The sequence below is a fragment of the Myripristis murdjan genome, chromosome 4, assembly GCF_902150065.1.
Source record: "Myripristis murdjan chromosome 4, fMyrMur1.1, whole genome shotgun sequence".
NCBI classification, from domain to species: Eukaryota; Metazoa; Chordata; class Actinopteri; order Holocentriformes; family Holocentridae; genus Myripristis; species Myripristis murdjan.
In genome coordinates, this window is record NC_043983.1 from 10,392,440 (window position 1) to 10,405,335 (window position 12,896).

Sequence of the window (12,896 nt, forward strand, 5' to 3'; positions counted from 1 at the left end):
CACTTTTTGAGCAAAGAAGTTTCAGTGTTTTGTTCAGAAGTTGGCAGGACTGTGGACACACATCCTCCTCCCACAATCTGTATCTTAGTATATTGTTTATTGAATATTTATTGCATATTTATCTTTGCCTTGCTGTTTATTTGATATTGTTACTTCTTAACAATTCTGCTGCTGCTGTGTCACTTTGAATTTCTTCTTTGGGGATCAGTAAAAGTGAATCTATTTATCTATCTATCTCTGTATCAATCCTCTACAATAGAGGTTGTTAACCTTGGGACTGGAACCCCCAAGAGGGTTATAAGATTATTTATAGGACAGAGAAAAATCATATTGTGGATACACAAAATTATAATGCATGGCAGTTTCTTCTTATTTTTTGTCTTTTTTCTTGAAAAATATTGATTCGTTTTAAGCCTCTGGCTCTCCTTTTCAATTAATAAAATAACCCAGAAAGGGAAACTCATTCTTCAGTTGAGCTGTTCACCGCTGGTTTTATACAGCCTGGGATAGAGGGCATTGCAGTCTTTTTTAAAATAATATACAGTATGCATCATTCTAAATAGAGGCCTATATGAAAATCTTCAGCAAAACAAATCCAACTGGAAAGGAAATAAGCAAAGATGCCACAAGAGAGAGTATAGGAACAGATTTTATTCCAATTTAAAACAGATAATTCTTTAAAGGAGAAGGCTATGAAAATCATTTTCATGTTCGAATGAGGTTCAGGCAACAGTGGTTGAAATGAAAACATACAAAAGAGAAATATGGCTAAAATACTGTAAATCAATAACCATTAGGACCCTTTACAGGAGGGTGTTGCATGAATACAGTATCTCACTCACCCACTCCCACCCCACCCTGACAAATACATGCAATTAAAATGACATTTCTTTTAAAAACAGCAGTTCATCATTAATCTTAAATATAGAATAAAATTGTCCTTTTTCATTATTTAATCACATACTTAGTGTTTATTGGTTTTAAAAACTGGACCATGAAATTCATAGGCCCTCTATGATTTTTCACAACATTGGCACTTGTTAAGAGTCTGGCTCTACAAAGAAAGGGGATTGGCACACTCATTGTACATAATTTACATTTGGTATACTTAAAAAAAGAAAAAAAATAATAATACATTGCTTTCAATTTATACACCACTACACAAAGTTCATTTTACCTCTTATCTTAAAAAAATGTCTATCATATTAAGTGGTCCTAAATACAGGTGTTTAGGTATGTGTCAACCTTACAAAAGAAACAAAAAAGATGCAAAGATAGCTTTTAATAGTATCACTATGTGTCCATCAGTCTCATCAGAATGGATCTCAAGCATAAGCATTAACCATCAAAAAGTGTACACGCACAAACACCTTAGAGTACCAATGAATGTGCTTGAATGAACATTTAAGTTGCATGAATGCAGGCAGTCCCATTGTAGCGCTGCGGTTTCAGTGCATCGACCCAGGGAAAGGAGAAGATAACACAGTCCAATCAAGCCGGGGAAACAGAGTGGAGCGCGGCTGACATGAAAATATAGTACACTCATTAACTCGCTCACTATTATACTGTCCCAAAAATCATAAAGCAGCCCTTTCAGTACCCTCACTTGGCAAGTGTTTCAATAAATACAACTGAAGCTTAAAAAACAAGCTTCATTTAGAAAAAGAAACCATAACGCAAAAGCGGATTTAAGACATAATGTTATCTCAGAGACCTGGTTCAAGTTAAATGGTTTCTTGGTATCATTTCTGTTGCTGCTTGAGCTTGTCTGGCACCCTCAAATTAACTGGATTGTCCTTTAAGTACAAACCTCCAAATTGCATTCCACGCAGACTAAAGCAAAGCACAAAGTAATTGAGGAGGATTTCAAATGACTGACCTAGGCCGGCTGTTGTCTCTGATCACTGGTGGTATATCCATCTGACAGTTTCTGCTGTGCTGGTTCTAGTGCTGACAGCACTTCTCTGTCCAAGCCCAGTTAACGTGCTAACCAGAAAAGGCATGAAATCCACATACTGTCAACAAGTCATAGTGTGGTGAAAACTGATCCAACGGGATTCTTAGAGTATGCAAACACTGGGTCCGATTAAAACCTCGGCAGCATGTTCATACCACCAATACAGTCCCAGGAATGGGCACCTTTACTTTCATTACTGTCCTCACCGTGGCACTTGCAAATCCATTTACTGGACTGCAAGTCATCTACAGGAGAATGAGTGTTTTTTTTTGTTTGTTTGTTTTTTCATTTTTAAGCAAAGATAAGGGGAGTCATTTACTGAAGATTGGGGCATTGACAATCCCTGTGCCATCTCTACAGCTGGAAACCTAACCTGAGCTGGTCAGAAAGGGAAATGAGTGTGCTTCATGAGAGCCAAGCAGCAGACATACACTGTAGCTGCTGAGACCATTACAAAATAAAGCTGCCGAGCTGGTTGAGAACTATAATACCACAACAGACATCGCCATCATCATGCTGTCCCAGCCTTGAGGCGCATCGTACTCCTGATGACTTGCCAAAGTCAGCTAAAGGCTGTCAATTCGTTCATTCATCTGCACCGCTAGAGCACGTCTAATCAGGATTTTAAACTGAAAGTCTGCTGACTTGTGATGCCTCAAGAATTTAGTCCTGTTAGCATTGGTTTTGTTCTGTTGGGTGTGTGAACCATCGGCCTGTCTGTGGGAGAAACTAGCCGAGAAAAGGCCTTTAAATGTTGGGTGAAGCACCAAAGATTAACCCTTTACCAGTCTAAGCTGCCAACGAAGCAAGACAACAGCCAGTGTAAACTTGGCTTGTCAAAGACCAGGTTTCACAAGACCTCCTGAAAGTATTGTGGCATTTTTGACAGAAATATGCAGTCAGTCCCTCCTTTATTAAAAGTGATTGACAATACGGAGACACCAAAGGTGGGTTCAATGGTTGAGGTGTTTACTTTGAAAAGGAGGGCGATGAATCTTTCAGCAAATGGTACACAATACTTTGAGTGGGTGCATGCAACTCCAATCATGGGTACATTACTTTTTGCCTTCCAATTCGATCTACACTATAACAACACAATGCACAAGAACTGAGTAGATGACATGTAAACCTGCCTTTACATCGTTTGGCAAACACCAAGATAAGATATGCAGAATAGGCATGTAAGGACCGATTAGTTCTTTCAGTGTGCACCAAAAAGTCCCCCAGTGGCAAAATACCCTCTCCTGCATGACTCAAACACCGGCAATGCCAAAGTCAAACATGGAAACATCACCAACGACAAGATCAGCCAAAACAAATGCATACAATATCATAAAATTAAGCTGGGCACATAATTCAGAAAAGTAGTTAAAAGGATGGCTAAGTGGCGGCAGCTCGGACACTGTGGCACGTTGAGATGCCCCACGTCTTCTGACATTTAGTCATTCTCCTCAAAAGGCAGACAGATGGGTCAGAATGAACAAACAAGCAAATCAGCCAGCAAAATTCTCTCAGGAATGTCATAGGCATCTGTGGACTGCTGCATTCCTCCTTCACTGAAACTGTGGCCGTCGCCCTCAACAGGATGCCTACGCACTCCTGCCACTCCTCCTTTCCCTGATTCATAGCCCCCCTTGTTAATTAATTAATTGCACCTTTCGCTCTATGCCACCAAGAGTCTTTTCATCCTGTCAATGTTGCTAGTAATAGCCCTTGTGATGAAAAAGTTATGAAAACTTACCTGAATTACATTGTGAAGACAAAAATAGCCATCTATCAACATAAATTGTCAGCTTTATGGAAATATTTTAAAGAACTATCAGGCAAGAGACAAGATATGAGATTGGAATCAATAGCCAACAGATATCCTTACAAATTACAAAAATGCAAGTGTCCTCGATCAGTAAATATTCAACCACTATTTTTTTTTTCTTTTTTCATTTTCCTATTTGCATAAAGCGCAAACCTGAAATGGAAACAAAGCTTTCCATTTTCAAGCATTTCAGAACAGAATTGCAACAACTAAATATATGAAGTATCATTAGAAAGATAGAACACATGTCCATAAAATAGTTTTGATATTTTACAGCAGTATAAAATCTCTTCCCATCTCCCAGTAGGAAACACTTCTAGCTGAAACCAGGGAGAAAGAGTCTCTCATGTTATCAACAATATGTAGATCTGGTCCATAAATTACACATACAAAAAAGAACTATTTACTCTTTTGCTATCCATTACAGTTAATCAAATGCTGGCCAAATAATATGGCAAAATAAAGTTGATTAAAAAGACTAGCCATTTGGATGATGAAGACCAACTTGTGACTTAAGTTAATTGGCAGCACAAACACTTTATTTCAACTACAACTATTGCTCTGTACTAGTCTGGTTTTGTCATCCACACATTGTGCACAGGGAGGTTTTTGTCACCGTCAAAACAAAGGGGGGAAAATAAAAATCACAGTACTAATATATTTGTGATTGTGATAACCTTCCAGAAAAAGAATGGCACAGAAAATGAGTTGCTATGCCACAATTAATGAACCAACATCTTCAAAATATCTGAGAAAGCTCATATTTAAATCATTTTGGCTGTTATGTGATCACCCAATTCCCAAACTGGGTTTGTTCGAAACTGAACCACTCATGGGATGAGCTGGATACTGGCAACTTAATCATATATACAGGCAAACAATACTTAATTAGATTTGGCAAAGTGATACAGAATTACAAGGACAACAAATAGCAAAAGAAATATGTAAATAGTGCTGCCTCATTTATTTATTTGTTTTTTGTTTCACTATATATATGTTAACATTTGAGGGGCAGTGGCTAGGGAACATAGTGTAAAAAACTGCCATTCTGAAAGGCTCCACCCCTCTTGGGAGAAATTTTAATAGTTGAACCTTAAAGAAAGCAGTAGCAGTATTAATATCAATAACTGAACATTGCTGAAAATATTTTAAGTTTATCTCTTCCTAGCCCTCACTCTGTGTGAGCAGCACACAAACTTCATTTACATTCAACAGAGCAAGGGGACTCCTGATTTGGGCCAGATGTGTGTGGGAGAGTGTGGTGGGGGCGCTCCCACATCACACACAACTCAAGACCCAGGGAAATCAAGTACCTCACTACACCTCAAAATCACCTGATTATACATTCCTATCACCTTAATGGTAACCCACAACATTTTCCAAATGGACCAAGTCCAAGGCCTGGAGCTCAGCCTAAAGCCCAGTGCTGTAGTGTAGAGCATGCAAAGAGTAGACAAAGAGAAGGGAGGGAAGCCCTTTGTCTGTAAAAGCTTACTCTGCCAAAACCAGACAAGGCTTCTGCCCACCTCCAACATGCAAGCACTGGTGATAATGTAGTGTAGGAAATAAGGTCTGAGCCATGACTACGGACAAATGAGAAGCAAGAGGAGCCCCACCAGCAGAGAGGCAGGGGTCTACTGTGGCCAGAGAGGGATAAAGAGTGTTGTGTGTGTGTGTGTGTATGTGCAAGAGATGGAACGATTAGATTTGTAAAATACACTACCTTACTTAAAAATCGGCGAACCAATGATCAAAAAGGCAAGTCAATGACTGGGATAGAACGTGGATAGTTTTTCTGGTGTTGTATCAAGTAACGCTCATCTCTCTGAGCTACCATTTGTTGGATGAATTTGTGTAGTGAGTGCATTTCATTTAAACTGGGCTGTACGTGGGGTTAGAAGGGGCTGCAGGTTTCTTCCTCCTCTCTTCGTTTCTCCGTCACTCCCTTCCTCTTTCACACCAAGTTGTATTCTTTGAGGTTGAGCTGCAGGATGGTGTCCTTGACGGCTGCGAAGACAAAGCGGATGTTCTCTGTGTCGGTGGCGCAGGTGAAATGGGAGTAGATGATCTTGTCGCTGTCTGGGTTCAAGTCCACAAACATCTTCAAGATGAATTCCCGACCAGCTTGGGCATCCCGCTGAGGACCTGGATGAAAGAAAACACTGTTCAGTTTTCTACTTGGGTTAAATACATCAGTGCACTGAAGCACGTCAACCGCACTTCTGAGCCTGCATTCTGTTGTAGTTCAGTATTTTTACCATAAGGTGTCAGTCTGCAACCACAAATACAACAGCGTAAGGTTTTCAGAAGCTGCACTTACAGGGAAGAGAAAGCACTACTTGTGTGCCTGGCAGGACACTGACTAAGCTACAATGACTGATGGTTCATAAAATTAAATTTGATTTAAGGGGTAGCAAATGTTTTAATCATGGATGGTTATCTGCTAAAGTGGCTGATGAGAACTACACAAGCATACCAGCAATGAGTTAAATTTGCCAGTGCCCACCACTGTGTTGTCTTAGGCTGTGGACTACATGAAATATACGTTACCAAGATGTTACAAAATAAAAAAAAACTCAAAACAATCACCATCAAACTCTGGGAAGTAGTCGACCAGGTGAGAGTACATGATCTTCTCCTCCAGCAGGTCCTTCTTGTTGAGAAAGAGGATGACAGAGGAGTTTTGGAACCAGGGATATGTAATGATGGTCCTGAACAGAGCTTTACTCTCCTCCATACGGTTCTAACACAAGCCGGAAAAGAACAGAGAAACCCACAAAGAAATAGTTTGAGACAAGTGGTTAAGTTTCAGATTTAAGACTTATGAGGACAGATTAGACTCTATGACTGCTCTTGAGTAAATGCTTGCTGTGCTGTCAGGAAGCAACAGAGGAAAGACTGTGCTTCACACACATGCAGATGAGGGATCACACACGTCACTCACTCCTCAAGTGTTCTCTGTAAATACAATGTCAAAGCAGGAGCTCTATACACCGATGAAGAATTCTGTATTAAACGTCTTTAACCCAGTTGAATTTTTGATGGACTCATTCAGATGCTGTCACTTTATGTGGGTTCTATGCCTAGTAATAAAACTGTATAGCAATTAATCAAGAGTGTGTGTGTGTGTGTGTGTGTGTGTGAGGTGAGCTGCTGTCATTAAAAGCAACCTCTTTTCTGGATCATTCTCTTTTCTTTCACCATAAGTTCAACTCCCATTGGCTGTTGCCAGCATCACTCTCAGATTTTAGTCTTGGCGACTCTGGCACCGTTTTGCGCTACATGACCCCGGCCAGACTGGGCATGATGAAATCAAGCACGTTTGAAAAAATCTCTTCCGGTTCTGACTGGTCTGCAGGGACAAAGTCTCCGGTCTTAAGCCAGTTCACGCTACAGGATAATCTGAATCGACTGCTGGGCCTGAGTCATTCGAAATTAATCAGATGTGAGTCCAAAAACCAAATACTGATAAAAATACAAGGAGAAGGCATATTTTTTTCTTTAATATCGTACCTGAGTAGGCCCAGTACAGATACAGCATGGTATACACAAAGTAAAGAGTAGAGAGACTGGATTACCATCAATCCCGGCAGATTGTTGTCCATGAAGCTGAACTGATGTACAGCAGACACAGCGATTCAAGCTGGCAGCTGTGCCTAGTTTATGAAACCTTGCTGTCATATGACTAAGTCAAAGAGAGGGTTTGTTGTTGGGAGAGGAGCTGAGGGTTGATCACATTAGCTATAATTCTATCTGTATAGTCAGAGGGGACAGGGACAGCAAAATGGACAAACAAAACAGTGGGGTAAACAGACAGGCTCTCTATGTATGCGGTGAGCGGTTCGTAGATGGTAGCTGAACTGCACAAGGAAAAATTACAAGCTTACATCTGATTACGTCAGTTGCAAAATGTTAGTGAGAATATTTATACTACTTTTACACCGCAGGAATTGTCCACAAAACCCAGAAACGCTTAAGGAACCAGCTCCTCTTTTTGATTTTCTGACTCCCAAAACTGTCCTTCCAACCAAGGTAGTACTCTCCCAGTTTGTGGGGGCTGTTGGGTGGAGTTTTAGCACTAAACATCCTTGACTGGTTAAACCTATGATGCAAGTAGTGGGAAACTGTATCACCTCCCATATTTTTAAAAACGGGAGTTAGCTATTGCAAACATAAATAATTAAAAGATCATTCTTTCAGGAGATTGTTTGCTTTGTAAATGAGAGAAAACATACCATTTGCTACTATATGTTATGTCATAGTTGATCTCCATTATTCTACAGGAAAGCAGCTTCCTATTTACAGTTCAGGTTTACAGTCTTTCAAGTTTTTCCTAGCTTCCTCATTCTCATTTTTGACCCGTGTCTCTTCTGAAAAGCCAAATGCAGCACCACAGCAGCAATTCTTTGTTAATCGGTTTGCTGTTGTTAGTTGTACACAGAATGATTAGACACCTCCTCCTTATATGCATTAAATAATTACTAAATCCAAACCCAAATCCCACCACCTATAGTGTACAACAAGTCAGGTCAGGTCTGCTCAGGCTTCATACAGGTTAGTTACTCTTTAAGTTCACTGTTCTTGGGGTGCCACGGAAGCGCAATCACACAAGAGCTCAGGGTACTTCCTTTGCCCCCAGAACCCATTTCCAACAGAAAGACCCAGGAATCTTGGCTGAAAACCTTTATGGTGGAAAAGGGGCATTGGTGTATCATCAGGGCTGTGTGCGCACTGAACAACTCGGACACAAGTATGTTTTTCTGTGCCGGTCTCACCTCGTTGTCCGATTCCACTAGGACCTGGTCGTATTCGCTGAGCGCCACCAGGAACATGATGGAGGTGACGTTCTCAAAGCAGTGGATCCACTTCCTCCTCTCTGATCTCTGACCCCCCACATCCACCATCCTGATTGGCCAAAGATGGGACGGAGGGACACCCGACAGCAGGAGTGAGAACTTTGTGTCATTATTTAACTTTAGCATCTATGGCAAATAGGTAAGCATGCAATTGGATCATTATCTTTCCGTTAATCATCTGGATAATCATGGGTATCAAACAAATCAAACTTGTACCACAGAAAGTGTCACAATTCACCTGTTCCAAATCAAAGGACTAAATCTTATCATGACAGAGACATCAGAAAAGAATCTGCAATGTGACTCTGGCTGAGGACAAGCCACCAGAGTGGATCTGGGTCACATTAGAACAATCAAAAATTGGAAAATTAATAAGCAGAACAAGATTTCTGTCCTTCTGATTTCAAGTAGAGAAACTGTGAGTGCAAAGGGGCATTCATGGCACTTCAGAAGTTAATTTTCATTTATACTGAGCTTCACCTGCAGTGGTGGCCAATCAATTTATTTCACAGCCAGGGTGGCCCGATCAACATACTGTTCAAGATCACTAACTTTTAAATGATATATATCGTGTAGGCTAGTGTAGTTCAAGCTTAACACCCCTTGTGCACTGAGCATAGAAACAGAAAAACATGAGCCCAGAATCTGCAGTGTGAATCACAGAGGGTACAGAGCAAAGCTACCCAAGCTGAACCAAATCAGGGCAAAGAAACTAGAAGAAAATGAAAATAAATGTGTGCTGTGCAGACTGCCATCCTTCTGTTCATTCTCAACTAAGTGGATGCAGGTGTGCTTAAGATGCAAATCTGCAATGAAATCGCTTGCAAGCACCAATCTAGTACTACTCTAGTACTGAGGAACACAAGAGTAACAGCAGACAGAGGGAAAGACAAGACAATGGAAATGGATGGAGGGAAAAAAGTAGTGCATCATAGGAGGAGAGGTGATGAGGAGAAAAACAATACAAAAAGAAGCAAGAGGGGGAAAAAAAAGTTGTGGGGAGAGAAAGGGGAAACAAAGGCTTGTTGTCCATTGGCGTAGTATACTGGGTTTGATTCTGGGATAGGGCAGGGGAATAGTATGGACTGCTGAATGGACCTTTCTTCTGTTTATTCTGTTGTCTTACTAGTTACAGTGTCCATCATTTCGTTAAGACGCTGGCTTAAATATGAGAAAATAGAAAAGAATGAAGAGAAACAGGCGAGAGGGATGAAGAGCCTGAAGGGGCTAATGTAGTAAAACTGGATAAGGGTCGGAAGATGGGCAGAGAAGGTCGAGGTTGCTTCTTTTGATCCGGCCATTCTGTCTGCCATGATTCCTCCTCATAAATCAGCAACTAAACTGCCACGGTGATTACCAATTCAGAGGATGAATGAGACTGCCTGTAACCAATACTGACTGTACTAATCTCTTAAATCAATTTAAGACCCACTTCTATATTAGATTTCCTTTAATACCTGATATCGTTCAACTAATACTTGATGAAACTCAGATCACTCATCATAAAGGTGAACTGAGTCAGTGAGGTTACTGGGAAGGAGGAAGGGCATTGATAAATGGGGTCCTCCAGGAGAGCCAGCCTAAAATAAAACTCCTTCACATCAGACGACCTCCTTTTTTCCTCTAGTAAGGATGAGTGACCTACTTAGCACGATAAGCTCTCCTAGGCTGGATGAGCCCAGTGAAATGACATTTTTTATGACTTGAGCCAATTAAAAGAAAGGAAGCAAGCCTAATGGAGATGTTTGTCTATGAAAGGCTGCCTTGTTGCAGCTCTTGCCCTGTCAACTGCGGGTAGGAGCCGTACACTCCCCACCACATGTGCTTGTTACTATAATCTGGCTAGGGGCTGGGAAACTTCCCAACCTGTGTGAAGTCTATTTTGCATATTATTCATAGTGGGCGAAGATGATCACAAGTTCCCAAAATCACTAAATTAGAAACCTCAGTAATAATGCTCCTCTTGCAATAAAAGCTGCCCCATATAGGTACACTATCTCACATTCATAACTACACCATGTTTTTATTTCAAGTCTCTAATAAAAATGGATGTCCTTAGAGCATGCCATGATTCACCAGCAGCTGAACAGAGCCGAGCCTATCGGCTAGCTGCAGCAGGAGTGCTGGGAACCTCTTCAGTGCAACCTCATTGCTAACAGAGTTATTTCTAGCCCTGCCAAGCGTAGGAGGGGGCTGACATGATGGCTTCCTATCGATTTGCACTCTTTTGTAATCGCTCTTGTTCCCTGGCTCCATCTCTATCTCCTCATCTTCTCTATTTCCACAGGAGAAGGAAGAAGAGAAGCTGCTCAGCACACTGGTGGCAAGTCCTATGCCTCTCCATGCCAACTCCTAGAGGCAATCTCTTCAGGCTACACAGAAAACTAGCAAGGACTGTCATATCGGAAATACTGCCTTTTCTGTGCAGGGCTGTATCTCTACATGCATATTTAATAGAATGCACCGAGGGAACCATCGTGAAGCCCATTTTGCCGTTCAGGAAACTGCCACAAAATCAATGTGCTACCAACACCTCTGCCCAGTGCATATGGTGATTTTTCAGTATTGGTCACAAGCAACATGCCAGCCACAACAAAAATGGAGGCACACCACACCAAACCATCCTTGTAATTTACAAAACTTTGCTTTGGCAATTATTTATCCATCTCGAATTACACTGAATGTAAACAAGAGAAATTAGGAATGTGGCAGTATTCAAAAACTGGGGTTCAAATAAACAAATAAGCATAGACAGAGAGCTGCAGGTGCCAGCTGGGCCATCAGATTTCAAGAGATGGTGACATGAAACTTCAATCAAACGCTACCAGAGTTGGCCATCCATCTGGATTCATATATGAACACAGAACACTAACGCACTGGTAGGGAACACTAGTAGGGTAGACAACCTGGGAAGGGGGTTGAGAGGGTTAGTCAAAATAGCATAGATCATCTTCTACCTGAAAATGATGCTTTGCAAGTCGAAAGGGTACTCTATGATCCCAGTGGTTGGGATTCGAACCCTAAGCACATCCTGTTGGGTTGGTAGATAGGATGGGTCAGCAATACGATCCAGATCACTTAGATAGCTAGAGACAGGAGGGACAACAAAAGACAGAAAGGGGAGAAGGAGAGAGACAGTGAAGCATGACAGTAGATATTCCTCCAAAAGCAAGTGGATCAGTCCGGATGTAACCACAGAACACCCATTCCTAAGAGAGTTATGAAGGGGTTGGGTGACGTTTCACGTCCCCATCATCCATGATGGCACCTCCCAGACACCAAGAAACAAACAAACAAAAAAACATTTTTTCCTCTGCTCTCTAGCAAAGTGCTCACAAAGTTTTGCACATTTCAGGGAGGCAAGAACTTTTAGCTTGGCTCTGCAACATTTTTCCACTGAATAATCCAACAAGCTATTACTGCCTGGGTAAAATAAAAATTACTCCTTTTCTAGCTATTCCTCACAGGTGGGCTGAGGCTTCCTCTGGATGCCAGTCTTAGAGAGTGTGCCATCAGGGATGTGTTAAAGAGCTGTGCTGAGCCGGGCTGTGCAGCAGTGGGTGGATGGAGAAAGCGGCATCGACGGCTTCTAACTGGCTGACTGACTGCCGTGCAGCCAGCCAACCAGCGACATCAGCGGCAGCACTTTACACCAGTACCTGAAGATAATATTCTCCAAGTCAAATGGGTACTCAATGATGCCGGTGGTGGGCACTCGAACCCGCAGCACATCCTGCTGAGTGGGCACGTACCCCGCTGACGCTATTCGCTCTAAATCACTAAGGTAACTGTGGAGTGAAGGGGAGGGGGGGCACATGACAGAGATAGACACACACATACATGCAAACCACTAAATCTTACCAGTAAATCCATGTGCACATAGGACTGAGTGATATGGACAAAATCAAATATCATGATGTTTTGACTGAATACCTAAATATCAATATTGTGATGATATTGTAGGGATGACTGTTGGTGCTTCCATACATTTACATAAGAGATTTTTGATAAACCAAAAGCATTTGTAATTTGAATGTAATGACAAAGCACCTAGACAAATATTCTAACAGCTAAAACAATATGTTAAGTTTAAACAAACTGCATCCCTTTACTGTGAAGCCTTTAAAAGCAAGAAAAGGCAACACTTACACCATGTCACAATATTATGATATCTAAAATCCCAGATGATAGCTAGTCTCAAATCATGATATTGATCTAATATTGATATACTTCCCAGCCCTTAATGCACATGTACAACACACAAAAACAG

The 12,896-nt window shown here is 41.3% G+C and overlaps 1 protein-coding gene across 2 annotated transcripts in view; it reads right to left on the reverse strand.

The window, feature by feature from the left end:
- Positions 1-631: 631 nt before the first annotated feature.
- Positions 632-12,896, reverse strand: part of LOC115358295 (guanine nucleotide-binding protein subunit alpha-11) — a 34,278-nt gene continuing 22,013 nt past the window's right edge. The window contains exons 4-7 of one of the 2 annotated variants that reach the window (XM_030050199.1): positions 11,584-11,712; positions 8,546-8,675; positions 6,360-6,513; positions 632-5,915 (exon numbers count right to left, since the gene is read on the reverse strand). In XM_030050199.1, the coding sequence (XP_029906059.1) occupies positions 5,725-5,915; positions 6,360-6,513; positions 8,546-8,675; positions 11,584-11,712 (604 nt within the window). In that variant the 3' untranslated portion in view covers positions 632-5,724. Of the gene's footprint in view, positions 5,916-6,359; positions 6,514-8,545; positions 8,676-11,583; positions 11,713-12,285; positions 12,415-12,896 lie in introns of both variants that reach the window. The other variant, XM_030050200.1, reaches the window with a different exon arrangement.